Source organism: Pollicipes pollicipes, unplaced genomic scaffold, assembly GCF_011947565.3.
Source record: "Pollicipes pollicipes isolate AB1234 unplaced genomic scaffold, Ppol_2.1 Scaffold_5724;HRSCAF=6776_pilon_pilon_pilon, whole genome shotgun sequence".
Lineage (NCBI taxonomy): Eukaryota > Metazoa > Arthropoda > Thecostraca > Pollicipedomorpha > Pollicipedidae > Pollicipes > Pollicipes pollicipes.
In genome coordinates, this window is record NW_023596746.1 from 27131440 (window position 1) to 27151213 (window position 19774).

General features: G+C 51.7%; 1 protein-coding gene across 1 annotated transcript in view; it reads left to right on the top strand.

Annotated features, from left to right (window-relative positions):
- The window catches only part of Nckx30C (solute carrier family 24 member Nckx30C), a gene marked incomplete at its 5' end in the record, with an annotated part of 107063 nt that overhangs the window by 72306 nt on the left and 14983 nt on the right, over positions 1-19774 (top strand). The window contains 2 exons of the mRNA XM_037226338.1: positions 9428-9575; positions 13462-13577. Of these exons, the coding sequence (XP_037082233.1) occupies positions 9428-9575; positions 13462-13577 (264 nt within the window). The remainder of the gene's footprint in view (positions 1-9427; positions 9576-13461; positions 13578-19774) is intronic.

A 19774-nucleotide genomic window follows, 5' to 3' on the forward strand; every position in this document is an offset into this window, starting at 1 on the left:
GCATTTAGTGCTGCAATATTTGCCTATGTATGTCAGTAGAAACAGCAGCTGCATTATTTTCTATTTCGGTCGCAGGTACAACGAACAGAGATGGTCTCATCAATCGCCTGAGATCTCCGTCACGACACGTATCCTGACATCATTTGACACCATCAGGCGACGCGATGACGCAAAACACGATGCTCATTCCCACCTTCGCATGCAACGCCACTCGGGCAGCGGGTCACATTCACGCCACGAACACCTCGACAATTCTTCAGCGAGCAAGCAGACAAAATAACGTCTGTTCAACGGAGCCTCCATTTGGATGGTAATCCAATGACGCCAGTGCCCACGCGGTCACGGTTTCCGACGACGCCTACTCACGGTCAAGCTACTCTCCGGTCTTACACGAACTCACGCCTCGGTCTGAATGCTAAGGCGCCGCCTGACCCGTGGCCGCAGCAAAGTTTACGCTGTCGTGGCCGTGGGCATCGCCCCCACTGGCGCCAGGCCTTTTCCAGACGAGCGCCAGGTCGGCTCCAGAGAGACGCCGGGTTGGGGGCGTGTGGACGCCAGATCGGCGCCACACGGGGGCCCGCACATGTGTCAGGCCGCCTCCACCCGGACACCGGGCCTTCCGCCAGCTCGCGGCAGGCGGACATCTTGCATGATCGTCACCGTACTGACGCCGGGTCGATGGGAGACTGACGCCACGTCGAAATCAGACTGGCTTCAGGCCGACATCAGACTGGCGCCAGGCTCACACCAGACCGGCGCCAGGTCGACATCAGACTGACGCAAGGGTGACACCAGACTGGCATCAGGTCGAAATCAGACTGGCGTCAGGTGGGCGTCAGTCCGGCGTAAGGTCGACATCAGACTGGCGCAAGGGTCACACCCGACCGGCGCCAGGTCGCCATCAGCCTGGCTTCAGGCGAGGGTCAGTCTCGTCAACGTCAAGGTCAACGTCAGACTGGCGCAGGGATGACACCCGACTGGAGTCAGGTGGGCGTCAGCCTGGCGTCCGGTGGGCAGCAGTCTGGCACCAGGTCGACATCAGACTGGCGCAAGGATGGCGCCAGGCTGGCATCAGGTCGACATCAGCCTGTCGTCAGACGGGCGTCAGCCTGGTGCCGGGATGTTGCACTACGCGCCGCCGGCCTCTCGCAGCCGCCGTTTGAGCCCGGTACTGCAGCCGGGCCGCGCCGGGTGCCGGCACACGTAGCTGCTGCGGTCCGGCGCGAAGTGCTGGCCGGCCGGGCACGCGTGCAGAGTCTTCCGGCCGCCGGAGCACCGGTAAAAGCACTCGCAGTAGAACGGGTGCGCCACGTACGGCGTGTTGGTGCGGCACAGGCTGGGACTGAGCAGGCCCACCAGCCGGCACTTGCTCAGCAGGTCCGTCGTCTGGCCCGGTGGCGGCGGCAGACGTGCGTTGGGCGTCGTGGCGACCGGCCCGGCTGCAACAGGCGCGATGTGCTCACATCAGAACTCTGTGCTGAAGGTGGGCGTAAATGGCCGAACGGTTTGGAATGCGCTCGTGGGATCGTAAGGTCCGGGCTCAACTTTCGCTGCAGGGAGCTTTCATTCGGCTCGTTTTCCTCCAGAGCTTGCGACGTTAATGGCTTCGTCGGCGTACGTGTCGAGGGGTCGGGGAGGCTAGCCGACACTATGGCAAGGCGCGCACACCGAGACTGTACACTGTGTACACCGGCTAGTGTACATAGCTAAGTGGAGCTTTCTGCTTATACCCAGCCACGGCCACGAAGGCCACCGACGACCCGAAACGGCGCCGTGACGTAGGCTCGAGCGTCAAGCATGACGCCGGCGGCAACTTCATATCGATCTGATTGCAATTAGATCAAGAGCGTAATGGTTGCAGGACTCCTGAATGCATCACGAATGCTCTTTTTGGAACATGACTGCATAATTTCAATGGCGGACCCAATTGCTGAACCCTGATCAAACAGAATGTACAATGATTGGAAGACGCGTTTGGGGCAGGCGGATACCTGATTCACGTCACGGAAAAGTTAGAGACGACATGCACAACGGCAGTCATCGCCCATCCTCGTCGCACGGCCGCACACTCACCTCTGCTGCAGAAGTTGGGGCACTTCCGTCGCATGAAGGCGTTGAACTGGGCGCAGGCGGGCCGGCGGCAGCGGCAGGCGCCGACGCGCGCCCACAGCCGGCAGTGGGCGGAGGTGCCGGCGGCAGGCGGCGCGGCCGGCTGATGCAGCGGCGTCACCAGCAGGCCGGGGCCGTGTGGGTTAGGCCACAGCACGCTCAGTCCGGCTGCCGCCGTACGCACGGCCTCCAGCAGCGAGTCGCGCACGCCGCCCAGCGGCCGTGTCGCGTCCAGCCCGAACTCGGCCGGGTCAAACTCGGCGCCATCCACGGTACCTGTCGGCTTCAGGTGTACCGTCTGTTGCGCGAGTGGCGCCGTCGGCAGCGTCGGCAGCGCCAGCACCCGGCGCACGACGCCCAGCGCGCCGCGTGGTTCGACCGCGGCCGGCATGGGGGAGGGCGGCGCGGCCGCTGGCGCGGCTGCGGCGTCCGCTGCTAATGGGTGTCCACGCAGCTCGGGGACGTCCCCGCTGGCGTGCGTTCCACTCCGCCCGGCGGCGACTGCGTCGGTCTCGACGGCGGCGTAGTCCAGGCGCTCTGCCGGAGCTGGCTCAGTGTTGGCTGGGGCTTCGCCATGCCCTGAGGGGCTGATTTCGCCACTGTCAGGTGGTTTTGGACCGGATCCCTGCATGTTGAGGGCATCGCTGCCGGTTGTAGGTTTATTGTACGCCAGGTGATACTTTTCACTGTGGTCCAGCAGCGACAAGCCGGGGTGCTGTAAATCGTTTTCAACCTCCTCGGCTGGAGCTTCACTCGGACGTGGCGAGTATCCTTTGGCCGGGTCTGACGGGGCTGTACTGTATTCCTCAACGTCCTCAGATTCGTCCGCTGAAGTTGCGCTATGGTCGAAAAATTCCTCATCAACCCCGTCATCAGATGTTTTGTTTTGTTCCTGCAGATTAGTCTCAACCCCGTCCAATAAGTTTCCGTCATACCCCTCAAGGATGTCAGTTTTGTTGCTTTGGACGTAAGTGTGTTCCTCAACATTAAAATCGATCTTGTCGTTAGCTTTCATGTGCTCCAGCTGATCGCTTGCCGACTCATCATCGGTACCTGTGCTGTGCTCATGCCTATCTTTTCCAATCTCATCATTGGTATCTGCATTGTGCTCATACCCATCTTCTTCAGTCTCGTTGTCGATAAGTTCGCTGTGCTCAGGCGCAACTTCTTCGACCTCGTCACTGTGCTTCTGTTGATCAACTTCGTCATCTTGGTCTGCAGTGTATCCCTCGGGATCTGCGGCATCATTCTCAACCCAGGATGTACTGTCAGTGGTAATGTCTTCCTCAAAGTCGAGTGGCGTTGTGCTGTAATGCTGCGGATCCACTTCAGGGGAGCCAACTGATATTTCGTCGCTTTGTTCCGCAACGGCTCCGTCGTTAGCCGAATCCTTGCTGTAATCGCCCGAGTCTGGTTCAACGTAATCAACAGAGTTTGCATTGTGCTCTGTCGCACTCATATCATAGGAGGCCTCAGTGTGAGTCCCTGGATTATCCGTCGCAGCCATGTCGCTATCCTCTTGATGGTTCTCCGTGACCGCGCTGTACTCTTCTGGATGGTACCCCATGCTCGCGCCGAGATCCTCTTGATGGACCTCGTTCAAGCCGGTCGAGGACGTCCTATCCGCAGCGCTCACGCCCGAGCTAGGGGACACTCGCTGGGTTTGGAGCGGGTCTGGGGAGGTTGACGGGTCTCCAGCGGCGGCAGCCGTCGCTGGAGTGCTGCCGTACCCGACAGAAGTGGGCTGTTCGGTCGGTCCCACATCCACAGCCTGGTCTGTGAGCGTGGAGGTGACCGCCGGGGGTGCAGGACTACTAATGTTACTTGAGTGAGGCAACGCTGTGTGATTCGGAGAGCTGGCAGGGTCCGCCATCGTGCGCCGGTGGATGCCGAACGGTGTCTTCAGTGTCGTTCATCTGAGATATGAACGCATCAACGATCCGCTTCTGCCAGAGGGCTACGACGGAGAGGACGTCGGGCGGCAGCTTCCTCGGCGGGGCTGCTGGAGCGGCCGTGGGCTGGGTGGGAATGCGATACCGTTGAGCATGATATGCGTCAGCTGGATCCCCGACAGAGACAGTCGGGAATATCATAGCTTTGTGGGACATCTCTTCTACCTTGACGTCGCCAAGAACTTTGTTCTCTTTCACCATGCTCACCCTGACGGAAGAACCCTGTCCTTGGGACTCAGTTGCTTCAGAGGTAGTCACGCCGGGCTCATCGCGTGCGCTGCTTGCCTGGCTTGTTTCCCTGATGCTATTATTTGAGGACGCTTCTGGCTGTTCGGCATAGCCTCCTTCTGCGAGCCTCTCTGACACCGCAACCTGGTCCGCGCTGCCGTTGTGCTCTGCAGCCCTGTACTCTGGACCTGTCGTCACTCCATTCACAGGAGCCTTCACTAGATTAACATCTTCATCACCCGCTTTGCCATCGTACAGGTAGACATGGTCTGGGGTCGAGTCAGGTTCCGTGATGGCTGCTTCCGGTCCACTTTCACCAGGCTCTTCAGCAGCATGAGCACCATGTCCATCGTCTTCTACCCCTACAGCGACGCCGATCCATTGACCATCTCCCGATGCCTGCTGGTGGCCGTGATCCGCGGGCTTGAGTGTGCCGTTCGGCAACAGACCTGAGATTAGCTTGCTGAAGACAGAGCCGCTGGCGTAGAACCGTGGAACGGCGTTCACCACCAGCAGCGTCGTGTTGCCGTTGGGCGTTAGCCAGGCCTGGTGCACTGAAAAAATACGATGGCTTTGGCTGTCGGCAGGTATATCTACGTGATTTAGAACCGTTCTGTGCTGGCGTGCACGCATATGCGCGGAAACTATATCGAGCTGGGGAGGGGCATGAATTTGTGGAAGGAACGTAACCTTTGTGGAAGGAACGTAACCCTTCATGGAAACGCAAGCTCTTACCGGATTTCCTCACTTTGTTTTGATATTGCTGGCGCGTTAATCCATTTGTTGATATTCTGTTTTTGGCCCACTTTTGTGCTCAAGAGCTCAAGCGTTGGGCCTCAAACGTTTCTCTGCTTAACGAATTTTTTTGTGCATTTTCTACAGCGCGCCTATGAAAATGCTTAATCAAAGAGATGTGCCGGATCAGCAAGAACGGGTTACACTCAGCGTAAGTGGGCAGTGCCGTGGACCGATAGAGTCGTCATCAACGTTATGGAATATGCCGCCAAACACATCTGAATCTGAATCTAGATGCGCATGTCTAAGCGGCTTGTTTTCCTTGTTGAAGCAATGCTATCTATCCATGGGATTGCCTTTTTCACATGATATCACTCGTGACTTCATCTCATACCTACCAACGGTATCATTCTCGGAAGTCAAATTGCTGCAGATCCGAGACACACACACACACACACACACACACACACACACACACATATATATATATATATATATATATATATATATACATATATATATATATACATATATATATATATACATATATATATATATATATACATAAACACATATATATATATATATATATACATATATAAGAACACTACTCACGTCGTCTCGCCTCTTTTATTGAGCGTCAGCGACTGCATTAGCCACATTAACGCTCAGGGACCAGGCGCAAAGGGGATTCGAAGCCAAGCTCCCCGCGTGGGAGGCCGACACACTAACCACTCGGCTTTTACGCCCCCGCAAGCATATAGAAGTTACTTAAGCTGTGTATAATATGAAATATGAAATTAGGCATATGAGACATAAAGTCAGCATAAAAGTCTAACTTAGATGAAACGTATTTTGTTTAACTGAAAAAATAAAATAATAAAGATGAAAATTTTGTTTCAATAATTGAAATCCATTTGTATTAGTTCAAGCAGAATTTATCTAATTTCAATCAGTCTAATCAAATCTAAGTATATTTGGTTCAGCTGTGATAAAATTAACTTGCTTTTAAAATCGTAGGCTCAAAATATAGCATACAATGTTACAAAATGGGTACACAGGATGACGAAAGTGGAGAGGGTAGACATGTCGGGCTGTCGTATTCGGACTGAAGGGTATGACACGTTGCACTCGTGCCTGTAACACACAATGAGCTTCGTATCTCGTTGGGGCTATTAAAGCGGCGGATGGTGAGCTTCAGGCAGACATACCTCGGGTAGAATTGAAATCATGGTTGATATGAAAGGTGCAATGCATTACAACAGACCTGCAGCACTCAATAATATGGAAACGTGGAAGTTAGCTGCACAAAGACACAAGTAATCAACGTAATGTCCACGTGTTCTGGGTGGAAGGTCTTAACGCGATGGTTGATTACGAGTCGGAAATGATAGCGTCATTGGTTGATGACATCAACATCCGGAGTCGTGCATTAAATACATGTAGCCCTTACACAAACTGCTTACTTAACCGACATTGGCATCAGATACTTGCAATCATTTTTGGAATCCGTAATGCGCACAAAATGCGCGCGATATCCTTCGCAACGGCCTGCCAAATGTCTCACCTGGATTGTGCCCCAGTGATTGAGCCAGGCACATCACAGCACAGATGAGTCGCGGCAGCTGGGCCATGCCTGTCGAGCACAGCGCGCCGGCGCTACCCATTGGCGAATAGGCTAGGCCACGGCCCCGCCGAAAAAAAACAGAACCCGGATTACCCCCTCTATACCCCAGGGCACGCCGACCGTTAAAACCCTGAGTGTGATTGGATGCTCCTACAAAACATAGTGTCCCTTCTGCCAAAGGCCATGCGGAGGGATGGGTCGGATCAGCGAGGACGGCTTACACTCAGCGAAAGTAGGCAGTGGCGCGGATCGGTAGAGCCGACATGAATATCATGGAAGATATCGCCAAAGACATCTGAATTGGGGCCGAAACGTGCTGTCTAGCTGCGCCTTGTTCGCCTTGTTGAAGTAATGACCATCTTTTTGTCGAATTGCCTACTGCACATCATTGGGGATCATGGCCGTTTCCCGGATGTGGTTTCGCTGAAGCGGCTACTGTTACTTCAACGCTAGAGAGTAACTACATTTAATAATAGTTTGTACCGTCGCATGATGTTTTGTACCGATACGGAACTTATTATGTGCTCCTTTTTGACAAGCTCCTTCGTTTCTGACTCGTGCCTTGGAGATCAGTCTCAAATATATTGGGCCACCACTTTCTAGCTTTTGCAGAAAAGAGCAGGATCTGACCTAAAATTGTGTTTCGGCGATTTGATACCATACGCATGAGTTCATTCAAAACACCAAACTGCGACGTGCGTAAAATTCGGAGATATGCCCCAGTATTCCATTTTTTTGTGGTTGTGGCTGCACGCATGAATTTCCAAACGAAAAAGCTTGGTGAAGAGTAAGTGTTTACCGTGCTTGTTTTGTTCAATTTTTTTTCAATTTTCACAACTTCAATTTTTGTTTCAACTTCCCGCAATCACGTGCAACACAACCGTTTGATTTATTTTTGTCGTCGCCAATGCGGTACATCGTCCAGCTAATGATCAGTTACGTCACACGCGGCGCCAATTTTACCCCCCCCTAACCTTGGCTCGCCACATCCCATATCCCTTCGCCATCGCCCTCTTCCATATTGTTCAGCATATCAACTTCAGGAGTAATGCATGCGTGGGAAAGTTGAACGGAGGATGGACTGGAGCGGTCTCAATGAGCACAGCTGGACGCAGGGACTCTGGTGTACGTCCAAATATGTTGCCAGCTAAATACACTCCCTATGGCAGCGGTTGATTTGGCTCAGAGCCATGCATTTGCTATACAGATTCTTTTTCATATTACCTGAACCAGAATCCCCAGAACGTGCAGCTCCAGTTCGTCGGATATTTTGCGCCCGGCTTCTTAGGCAGATAGAGAGCAGCGGCGGGATGTTTTTAGTCGTGATCACGCCACGACACGGTCACGCCGTGCAAGACAGAACCTGAGGATCATTTGTCAGCTGATGCTTCGATGCCGGTCGTGGTATACAAGGCGCACGTTATCAGATCCTCGCGCGCTACACTTCACTGGTCCGGCGATAAACACGGGTTTAAGGTCCAGGTCATGGTATAGTTGTAGATGATCATAAAATGACTTACTACCAATATTGTGCTTAATTGTTACTTGATATACAATAAGGGCCCATTCGAGCCACGCGAGAGAAACGCTATTCTCAGCTATTGGTGGCATGTATCTCATAAGTTTTACGCGGGTGAATATGTGAAGTTGCATTGATAAAAAGGAATATTCCAGGTTTGGAGATAGTGAATCTAGCAACCAATGTGATGTAAAAGTTCACTTATAACTGCTGGTATACTTTTCAGCGGATAAGACTGCGCTGGACAACACAATTTCTCTAGTTAGTGAATACACTCCTCGATACGTCATGGTTTAATTACGCCATCGTGCTTTGCATAACATTGATTGAGAGTCAGTTGACGGCCGTTGAAATCGTGCTCACGAATGCCATATATGAACGACTCGATAATATCTTTCTTGGCCTTGTTCGCCGCATCGACAATGGAATGACAAGGTCTAAATGACGTTAGTATGACGCCATGCATTCCAAGGCAACCCCGAAATACTCTTCCACAATTACTCTCCCACATCTTTGTGGCTTTTAAGCTCAGAAGCCAATGGGTGTTAGGTCTTGTAAAGGGCACGACCGTGAGCTGCATCGCGGGGTCTTCAATATGGCTGTTTCAGTTTAAAACCCCATACAAATGCGGAGCACTCCATTTCATCCTGCCTAGCTTGTCACCGGAGCACTCTATCATGCGTTCGCTCTGGTATGCCGGAATGCCGTCAGCCTCGGCTGTGGTGACTCTGCGTGTCCTGGCGAGCATCATATCAGTGGTCCTGATTGACCTGTCAGTGCCGGTGTCAAGCTCTCCGCGATACCCCACAGGTTTGTCTCAAATGAAACCGGATAGAGTTCCAGCCGGTGTAGCCGCTCTGTCCAGCTCCGGCTAAACCGGGCTCTATCACAGGAGACCAGGCCTGACCCGGCCCGGTCGCCGCTCTGTCCAGCTCCGGCTAAACCGGGCTCTATCACAGGGAGACCAGCTCTGACCGGCCTCCCTGTCGGATAGAGCTCCAGCCGGTCTAGCCGCTCTGTCCGGCTCCGGCTAAACCGGGCTCTATCCGACTGGGAGATCGGCTCTGACCGGCCTCCCTGTCGGATCGAGCTCCAGCCGGTCTAGCCGCTCTGCCCGGCTCCGGCTAAACCGGGCTCTTTCTGACTGGGAGATCGGCTCTGACCGGCCTCCCTGCCCCCCCCCCCCCCCCCCCTATAGCGAGTTGTGTGTCGCGTGTGGCGTGTCCGGGTCGTTACCATGGTGACGTCGCTCCTCAGGAGCCGCCGACCCTGGAAGACGAGGACGCCCAGAAGCCGATCGACCTGAGCTGGCCCGACACCACCCGCAAGCGCATAATCTACGTGCTGGTGGCGCCTATCGTATTCCTGCTCTGGATCACGCTTCCTGACTGCAAGTCGCCCAGGGGTAAGCCGGCGGCTGTGTTGCCGGTGCCCTTGGGGCGACGTGGGGCGCTTTCAGTCATGGAAAGTCCACAGAGATGAGTCACGGTGCTCAAGGGCATCGTTATGCAGTTCGGAGGATGATTAATGGCGCAGCGCCCGCGCTGATTTAACGGTTTTCGCTCCACGATGGAGACTTTTTTGCCGTTTGCCAGCGCATAAAACCACGGTAAGCATGCAAAAGGATTAATGGCGCAGCGCCCGCGCTGATTTAACGGTTTTCGCTCCACGCTGAAGACTTTTTTGCCGTTTGCCAGCGCATAAAACCACGGTAAGCATGCAAAGACACACACACACGTTTTTCACCACTTGCTGCATGGTAAACGCTTCGCATTCGCAGCCGTCTGAACGGTTTACTCTTCACATAACCACCCGCAGACGGTTTTTACCTTCTGTTACCTTTTCAGGACAGTCGGCTGGCTTGATTCACCATTATCCAGAAGGTAGCCTGGGAGGCTGACCATCCAATGGATGGTAAAACCTTTCGCGTGTACCATCGCCTCGAGAATTACTCTCTTCATCTCCCTCTAGGAACGAGAGATGTGACTGATGTTACCCTTTCAGTGAGGGTCAATCGCTTGCTTCACTTTTCACCCGCCAGTAGCCAACGCGGCCGACCACCTGGCAGGCTCACAGACGTTCTTTGGCCACCTACGGAGTGGTTAGGTCGTGCTACTTGTCATCACGCGCGACATGATATAAATAGTACGGACATAACATGTACCAGCGACGAACAGCGCTACGCCCATCATTGAGATAAGTTTTTTACCACATGTGGGCAGACCCCACACCAGCGAGCTTGTCTCAGACAGTCCAATGCGCCCACGATACCTCTAAAACTGAATAATGAACCCTCGATACATCAAAATGGGTTGCAAATTCTGAAAACACGAATAGAATAAACAGCCGTGCTTGGATTGCGAAAACGTGGGGGCCACTTGACTGAAATAGCTCTCATGCCTGGATTTGACTTCCTTCTGAGCAAAATCCTGGCAACGCCACTGGTGAGAGGCGAATGGCAAGCGTATATAAACACAGCTATGGGGACGACCCCTCCCAGCACCCAAGGCAGCATTGTCTTTTATCCTCGAAGGCCTGGCAGAGCTACAGCTTTGCCAGGCCTCATTCCAAGTTTAAATAATACGCGGCTTACGGTTCATCACCAACGAACACATAGGTACCGGTCCGGATGGCATGTCTCCGCATAACCAGCAGCGGAAGAAAGAACGGTCATCACCAACGAACACATAGGTACCAGTCCAGATGCCATGTCTCTGCATAACGAGCAGCGGAAGAAAGAACGGTTCATGACCAACGAACACACAGGTGCCGGTCCGGATGCCATGTCTCCGCAAAACGAGCAGCGGAAGAAAGAACGGTTCATCACCAACGAACACACAGGTGCCGGTCCGGATGCCATGTCACCGCATAACGAGCAGCGGAAGAAAGAACGGTTCATGACCGACAAACACACAGGTGCCGGTCCGGATGTCATGTCTCCGCATAACGAGCAGCGGAAGAAAGAACGGTTCATCACCAACGAACACATAGGTACCGGTCCGGATGCCATGCCTCCGCATAACCAGCAGCGGAAGAAAGAAGCGGAAGAATGACGCTGGTATTTCTGACGGCAGGCTTACGATGTGGGTTGTACTGCGGCTAAGAAGCGACGCGTTTAACCAGCACCGGTTCGTGATGGATCCACCGGGCGGGTCACATTGTGGAAACGTAAGCAACATTTCTCGTAGTTTTGAGTTTGTCCCCTTGTGGGCTACAATTTATGGCGACGGCCTAGATATGTGAAACAAGATGGATGCTCATGAAATACAGCTTTAAGCTGCAGCGGTGTCACAGGCCGTGACAAATGCGTCTGCTAGCGACGCGGCGGGCAGATGTTAAAGGACAAAACATAATTGCTTCGATGTCGAATATGGTCATAAGCTAGTCAAGTTGTTGTAGCAACGGGCAGGATCGATGGGATGAGTGCCTCTACTTTTGTTGTAGGTCTCAATATCTAACTGACTCAGGGCCCAGGCGTTGTGCGCCTGCACTCCTAGAGCACAATTCTTACAGCTTGCAGTGAGAGGCGCTGTTATTGCGGGTCGGTTTGCACGTCCTGGAAATGTAGGTCATTTCCCTCGAGCACAAATGTGCGGCATATGAACTGTACAGTGCCATGTTTGGATGCTGCTAAAAGAACCCCCATGACAATAGATTAAGAGTGCTAGTTATCATTGCGCATGACCTCCACAGCGCCTGTGTATCTCAGACACCCATTGGTGCCTCGGACACTCATGGGTGGTTCAGGTGCGGTTTGCAGGGCGTAAATCAAGCAAAATTTTATGAAATGAAATTACTAGAAGTGCCGCCCAAAGCAATGAGTCATTTCGGAACGGAACGGAATGGAACGGAACCACGGAACGGAAGTCTGGAAAGGCCAAGCCTATCACCCGTTGCAAATAGCCTTTGGTGACGCGGACAGAATGACATTTACCTCCGCTTTTCTGACCTATAAGGATTCTGCTTGACTGCACTCAAATCAATAACACATTTTCATTATGGTGTGTTGCTCTAACTTCTCATTTGAGCTGTTCCAAGCTAGTCGCAAAGAGGTTTACTGAACGCATGTTTATACTCTGGGTGGATACAATGAACCGCTAAGTTACCGGGATGTGTAGTTTCTAGACAGACATCTAGCCAGTACGTTTAAGAATATCTAAATAGACGTGACCGACAGATTTCCGGCAGGTGGCAGCCGGGTGAGCAAAGCCCTGAAATGTTGGCTCTACGCTTTAGGGTTGGCTTTGTCCTTTATGCAGGTGCCTAGTTACTCGAAGCGGAAAACACGTCTTATTTTGCAAAGACAACTCGGGATTTGCATTCAGCTTTAATCGGGTCATACACATGCAAAATTATGTCGCATGCGTACTTAATAATGGCTTCCTTGTTATCAGTCAGCTGCGACATCAGCTTGCCTGGTCGGCCTGAGCGTCTGACAATGCATCGCAAGCAAGTGGATTTGTTTTCAAACATCGCCATCGAATATGTGTAAATAACTATGTGACGCATGCTGCTGGACATAAGCAGCTTTGCTGACTGTGCTCGAGCAATCAAATGCGCCGTTGCATTTTTAATGGGATTCGTGACGTTAACCCAACGAAGCGAACGGACGTAGACCGAATGTGACGTCTAGTCTCAGTCGTCTCTGACGTGAGCTTCATGAGGAAAATGCCGAAACGCCCTCGCCCTAAATTGGCAACGTCACCATTCCATCGGACAGCCGGCTGCGACAGGCAATCTCGCATGCTGGAATTGACGTAGATTGCGTCGTCGACCCTCTGGCACAAACAGCAGTTACGATGTCGTGGCGTGCTGTGTTCAGCGGCAGATCTCGCCACATTGCCAGAAGCTCTTTCTGGAACTTAAGCAGCTGCGAGGGGGCGCCAAGTGGACGGTGAACCGTAGGTTTGCTGGCGTATCAGAGTAGACCACAGTCATTGCGCCGAGACCCAAGGGGTTGTCGACCCGTATGGCTCAGGCAATCTGATCTTCCTAGATTTCCCGTGGCATCACCAATGTATTTTGGATGCATTTGTGCCACCGCGATGCCATCGGTGGAGACTGCATGGGTCCAGCGCAAAATGGAACAAAATGGAATGGGACGATTTCGCTATTAAAGCTGACCATTCCAAGTATGAGAGTCCCATTCAAGATCGTATACCCAGATGTTATAGCCGCCAGCGGTTGAAATGCACATCATTCGCCGCATTCAAATTAGCCTGCTCCGTCAACAGTAGCAGGAGTGAACTACATTCAGATACGGCTTTTACCAGAACACGTTCTGTTCGCAGGGCGACGTTTTTTCTTCATCGCCTTCCTCGGGAGCATAATCTGGATCGCCATCTTCTCCTACATGATGGTGTGGTGGGCCATTACAGTCGCTGACGTCATGGAAATTCCTCCCGAGGTGAGTCGTGCACGACGTCAGCCACAGCGCCGGCCGACTGTGTTCATGGGGAGCATGACACTTCTTACGGGTGTTGTCATCATTGGTGGCATATGACGACATTGAAATAAAGAAATAAAGAACACCTACACCCTTGTCCATTTCAGGGCCATTTGCTCATCTGATCAACTTCAACATGATGCAACTGATTGTTTCTGGGAGCTTTAAGCCAGCAATTGCATTGCCCATGTTTACAAGTGGTAACAGGCTCTTCCGTAAAACAGCTATCTTTATCATTTTCATCGAATGCATTCGATATATTTGGGAACGGCATATATCAACCAATGTATCAATGCTTAGAAGCTGAAAACTTCGCTCTCGCCGCTTGATTCGTATTTTGTCAAGAACACTGAGGTAAACAATAAAAAAGGCCACGCTAAAGCAGTTTTCTTGCTGGGGATATTATGTTTATGTGAGGTTGTTTACTCAACGTCTCCAGTTTGGATCCCGGACTGAGTGGCCGCTTTGTAGTGTGGCTCTACTATGACCCGAAATGACCTTTGAATCTGAATGACCCGAAAAGCATTTTACTCAGCTTAAAAATACTTTCCTTCGCGGATTATGCACATCTTTAAATAGCATGAATTTCGATAACTGGCCAGTAATTGTGATAGTTTGACGTGGATTATGACAAGTCGATGTGAGCTATTGTAACTTTATAGTTATTACGATTATGGCCCGTTCATCCATCCGGCATTTCATCCATCATGCCTGCTTGTTTGACAAGCTATTTCATCAGTCCCGTCAAATAAACTGGACATTCTTGTGCACATATGGGTCCTGGTGGGCAGCAGTTCGGAACAGGTGTCATTCGAACGGCTCGGCCGGCACCTCCGCTGCCATGACGACCAGCTTACTCAATTCATGGATGGCTGGGTGCTGGCATATAACTCTAATCTTACCAGGGTCGGCTCATTCCCGAGTCGTGTTTGCAACTTACATCAACGTTCTAACTAACTTGCGATTGATTTCAAAATATAAAGAAACACATGGACCGGTCTGAGTAGGCTGTCAATTGTGACCAGCCCTGGTTTCTTTAAATTATCTCTCCCATTCGTGCCTGTTTCCTTAAAATGACATTAGCAAGGATGCCACCGAGCACCAAATACACCAAATGACTACCTCCCCGTTTGATTTCCTGTGCTATGCACTGGAATAGCTATCTTCCAATTTCTTAGCCGCGAGTGACGTGGCGTCTAAATATTTATTTGATTATGATTGAGGTCGTTCGTCGAACTGGTCTTAACAGTCAACCAACCGGAGGCACTGTATTTCCAGCCACTCGACCCGGCGCGACCCGTCACGATCTGGGTTGGGCCCGCTCCTGGCTGAGTGTGAGGCATTTGTAACCACTCACCGATACCACCAGAAGGGTTCCAGCTACCAGTGACAACATTTCTTAGAGGCTGTGCTGTGATATTCTCAAAGCAATTAAATGCGGTCTGTTATGTCTAGCGCCGTATTTCTGCAGCGTTGCAACATCTCCGTCCAGCGTAACAGACCTTTCCAAGCATGTTAAGCTTTCAGTTTGGTCGCATAGTGACGCGAGCGCGCCCAAAGTAACGCAAGCGCGCCCGCGCGTGCCTTTATATTATTTGGCTTCAATATCGGGGTATATGTGTCAGTCTGTGCTCATTTTGCGTTACGCTGTGCTCTGCCGGGCAGCGGGTCTCTGAGGGGGACGTGTCGGGCAGTGGGTCTCTGAGGGGGACGTGTCGGGCGGCGGGTCTCTGAGGGGGACGTGTCGGGCGGCGGGTCTCTGAGGGTGACATTTTGACGCGATACACTTGCGCACGTGGCGGTTTGCGGTACTATGTTTCGTGCTGTTGCGGTGGACGGGCAGCGTGCGAGACATGTTACTAGGTATGTTTCTAGCCTGTTGGTTTTGCGTGGGCAGGGTAAAAATGCAACCCACGCGAAGCGGGCGAACAGCCGTTAAAATTTTTCCCAAATTTTATCACCCAGGGGCCGAAACTTCCAGAGGTTTGTTAGTTTTAAACTTTTTTTACGTATCATGCTATATTCTGGCAACTAAAGTAGGTGGATGTGTGAATCCAGTTTTAAAGCATCAACCAATGTATCGTCTCCAATTCGTGTGGTCGGCGTGCCTTTGCAATACACAATAATGCCTACAAGAATTCGCCGAGCCAGCCGGGAAGGTCGACATTAAACAAATAAAAACGCTGCGAAATGCCACATGCTCCCGTCCAAACTGTTCCTAAGGTCGCGGCAAACTTTACTTCGACGAATACGGAGATTGGTTTCGTCTTTTGCCGTCTTTTACTTGCTGTAGTGTACTCCGTTCCGCTCACAACTTAGCTTCCGGTAAAGAGTTCTCATTTCACATTCTCACGAAGCCAAATTACCACCGATCGATGGCTTCATCGTCACCGTTCAACATTTGAAATAAAACGGTCACACGCACGCGCGATTTGTGTAAGCCGCCGGCCGACAGAAGTTTATTCGACGCTCACTCATTCAATCCTCGCGGCGAAATGGAAGACTTTTTACAAACAAGACTCCACCATATTGGATGTCTTAAATTCATTATGCCTTACATTCTTATATTTTATGCAAGATAAAAGAAAATATTGTAGAACTGTCCAAAATGGCAAAGTAAATGACGATACCAGTTGTAATTAACATTTGAGACCTACCGAGATACATCAACAAGGATAACTGGAGCTGAGTTGTAGCTGTCCAGTCATGCAACTCTCAAATCGACAAGTTTAGAGGCAATCGATCTCCAATAAAATTGTCGCCTACAGACGAAGATTGCAGCATGCGGTCTGCCTTGTACCAGGAGGCGCTGACGAACATCGGAGATAGCTGTAAACAAATTTGCATTGAAAGACCTTGACGATACCATCACGAAGAGTTAATCCTGATGCAACATGAAGGATCAAATCCGCATCGGAGAGTTTAGAACAATATGAAGGGCTTACTCCCTTCCCAAGCATCCAAAAAAGGACCACCGAAGGAAGGCATCATAATTATTAATGATTAAGCCAGGATTACAGCCAGCGTGCTTTAATGAACATGTAACACCCCTATATGGACACGTAACACTCCAAAATGGACATGCAATGTATACCCATCGCCAAATATACACCCCGTCAACTCAGATTCACATCTGCTCTAAAATGTGACCCGCAACATGGGACCCACGCGAAGCGGGTTGGACGAGGAATTGTTTGGTGTCATACGTGCGACGTATTACTCTCACCAGTGGCCAATAGATATGCCCGCCTTCGACATTATTCCATGTTGCATGCTATATCTCGCCAGCCATAGCAAGTGAATATGAATCCAGCCTCAAAACGTCAACCGATGTACCGTCTGAAATTCGTAGCGCCAGCGCAACTTTGTTCGGCACAACCTTGCGGCAGGAATCGCTGGGCAAGCTGCTGGATGTCGGTGCTTTCAAAAGCCTTGCCGAGTGCGACACGTTGCCGCCAAATCCGTCGCTAGGTTGGTGGCAAAACTTACATTGGGGTGTAGGCAGGCTCGTTTTCTCCTTTTCGCTTTTTTAAGTACCGTGGTTTGCCTCATCCCGCTCATTATTAAGTTTCAGCTGAGGAGTTGCCTTTTTCAACATTTGATTTGCGAAGTCAAAGCGCCGTCGGTCGGACCCGCTGTCCAGTAACGGCGAAAAGAAATACAGCGAGACGCGCAGACGCTCGGTCGGAGCTGCCGGCCGACAGGAGTTTATGCAGCCTCTGCTTAGAAGCTCCTCATGGCTAAAATGGCGTGTCTACCGTGAAATTGTACTAGCAGTGGTCATGTAAGCGTCTTTGCGATCTATGGAGAAACTTCAACAAAGGCATGCGTGCCAAAATATGGATTTCAAACGAGTAAAACCTCAGTCAGCAGTTTAGTAGGAACCAATCTCCACTAATAATGTAAACTTTAATTGTGGTCGTAACGTTCGACGTGCATTGTACAAGGAAGTGCTGATTGACACCAAAGACATGCAAAACTCATCGACTTAGTCCCCACGGAACACTGCGGTCTCAAAGTGGCTATGGGGAGCTCAAAACAACATTGCGGTTTCCCCCAAACAAATCAAACGAAAATTACCAATGAAGAGAAGCATTTGCAAGTCAGACATGTCGCCAAAGTACTGCGATGGACATGTAAACCTCCAATTTGCACTTCATGACCTCCCACTCGCACCTGCTTTGGCGTCTGTGCCTGGGACCCATGGCAAATGAATGGCTGTGCGAAAACGATAAACTGTCAACAATGAGCTATGGGGCTCCGTGAATAGCGCCGCAGGAGGCGACCACCTGCGCCATTGACGATAGTGGACGCCGACATGGCCGCGCGTCATTCATTTGTGATGGCAGGTGGGCGCCGATGTTGGTCGGTGACAACCCCTCAAGATGTTATCGCGTGACGTCGGAGTGGCGGCGCCGCCAGCGCGAGGGGCGCAGGACGCCCGGCCCGGTGTGCCGGCCGGACGGCTGGGGTCCTCGCCGCTGCGGCGTGGAAATACAGACCGCTGCTGCGTCATCAGTCCCGTCTCTATGTATATCCCAGCTTACGGACCCATCGGTCGTATTCAACGGGAGCTTAAGCGTTATGGTGAAGAGTCCTATTCAACGTAAACCCATGCGTTGTGGTGGTAAGAAAACGTTGTGGAACTGTTTATACTGTGGACAATGTTTGCCTCAATGAAGTTTGTATATTAACCGGCACATAAGAACCACAGGAGAATAGTGAGCATCAAGCTATTGATTGCTGTGGTGAAATTTTCCGGTCAGCGTTTGCTCTGGATGGGTGATTGCTCGGAGCACAGATGCGTATTCTGGTTTTCGGAATTACGTACGTCGAAATGATCACAGCTCTTCTGTCACAGCCAAAACTTCGTTTACCTTCGCCAGTGTGGTCGTAACGCGGTCCTCCAATCAAATGTAGTTGGAAAATTGTCACGGGAAAGGGCAAAGGAGAAACAGCAAGTAAAAGTAAAAGACGTAATTGAGCGAGCATTTCTTGGAAAGCAGCGCACGTCTTCCACAAATGTGTGTCCCCGGTTGCAATCCAAGTCGCAAACCGATACATAAAAGCATTCACTCAAACACCGCACCCATACCTGCACCCACGAGCATGCTCCCGTGTCGGGCGCAGCGGAACGCGGGCGGCGCTCATCCAGCGGCGCTCATCCATCAGGCGCCGCCGCTGCCGCGTCGGCGGGCCGGCCGGCCGGCCGTCCCGTGCCGCCACGGCCGGCCCTCTCGGTCAGCGGCGCTCTATCGACCCCGGTCGACCGGCGGCACCGCTCTGCACGGCCCACCCCGGCCCAGGCACGCCGGTAACAAGAGCAAACAGCGCGAGCTCCCCGGGGATGTCTGTCGTAACCAACAGTGTGTCTCCGTGCGCGCGTGTCGCAGGAAAGAGCACGGCTCCGGAACGGCGTGGAGTCTCCGGGGGCGTCCCCCGTGACAAACAGTGCGTCCCGGGCGGGTCTGTTTCCTGGACGGTACCGCGCCTCTGGAGTGTTCATTGTAGCGAATACCGGGGATTCGAGAGGGTTCCGTCGCGATCAATAGTGAGTCGTCGCGGGCGTCCGATATGACAGCGTGTCTTCTGTGCGAATGAAGACACACTGTCATGCGCTGTAACAAACGACGGATTTCCAAGGGTTCCAGAGTAACAAGCAGTCTGGCTACAGGACGTGTCGCAACAAACGGCGCGTCCCAGGCACACTACAGCAAAACAAATAGCACATCTTTAGGGGTCTGCATCGTGACAAAAAACGCGTCTCCAAGTTGTCATGCTCGGCAAACAAATTCCACTGCGGTGTCGATCGCAGCAAACGTGGCGTCGCTTTGGAGCGCCCAAAGAGGGAGACACCAGGGCATTAATCGTAACAACTCTTCCGTCTCTAGTGGTGACGATCCTAACAACGATTGTGACGCCCAGAAGAGCTCGTGACACACAGGGATTTCAGTGGCTATCAATTACAACAAATATTTCGTACCCTGCGATCAAATATTATAATTCTCACCGAATGTCGTACGTAAATGTGCCAAACTTAAGGGGCATTCTAAAATTTGTTTTGAAACGATTATGAGTGTCCAAAAGAAAGCGATGGCAGCATCATGTAAAAGTACCTTTTTAGGCAGCATATAGCTTGAACATGATCTGAAATAGCA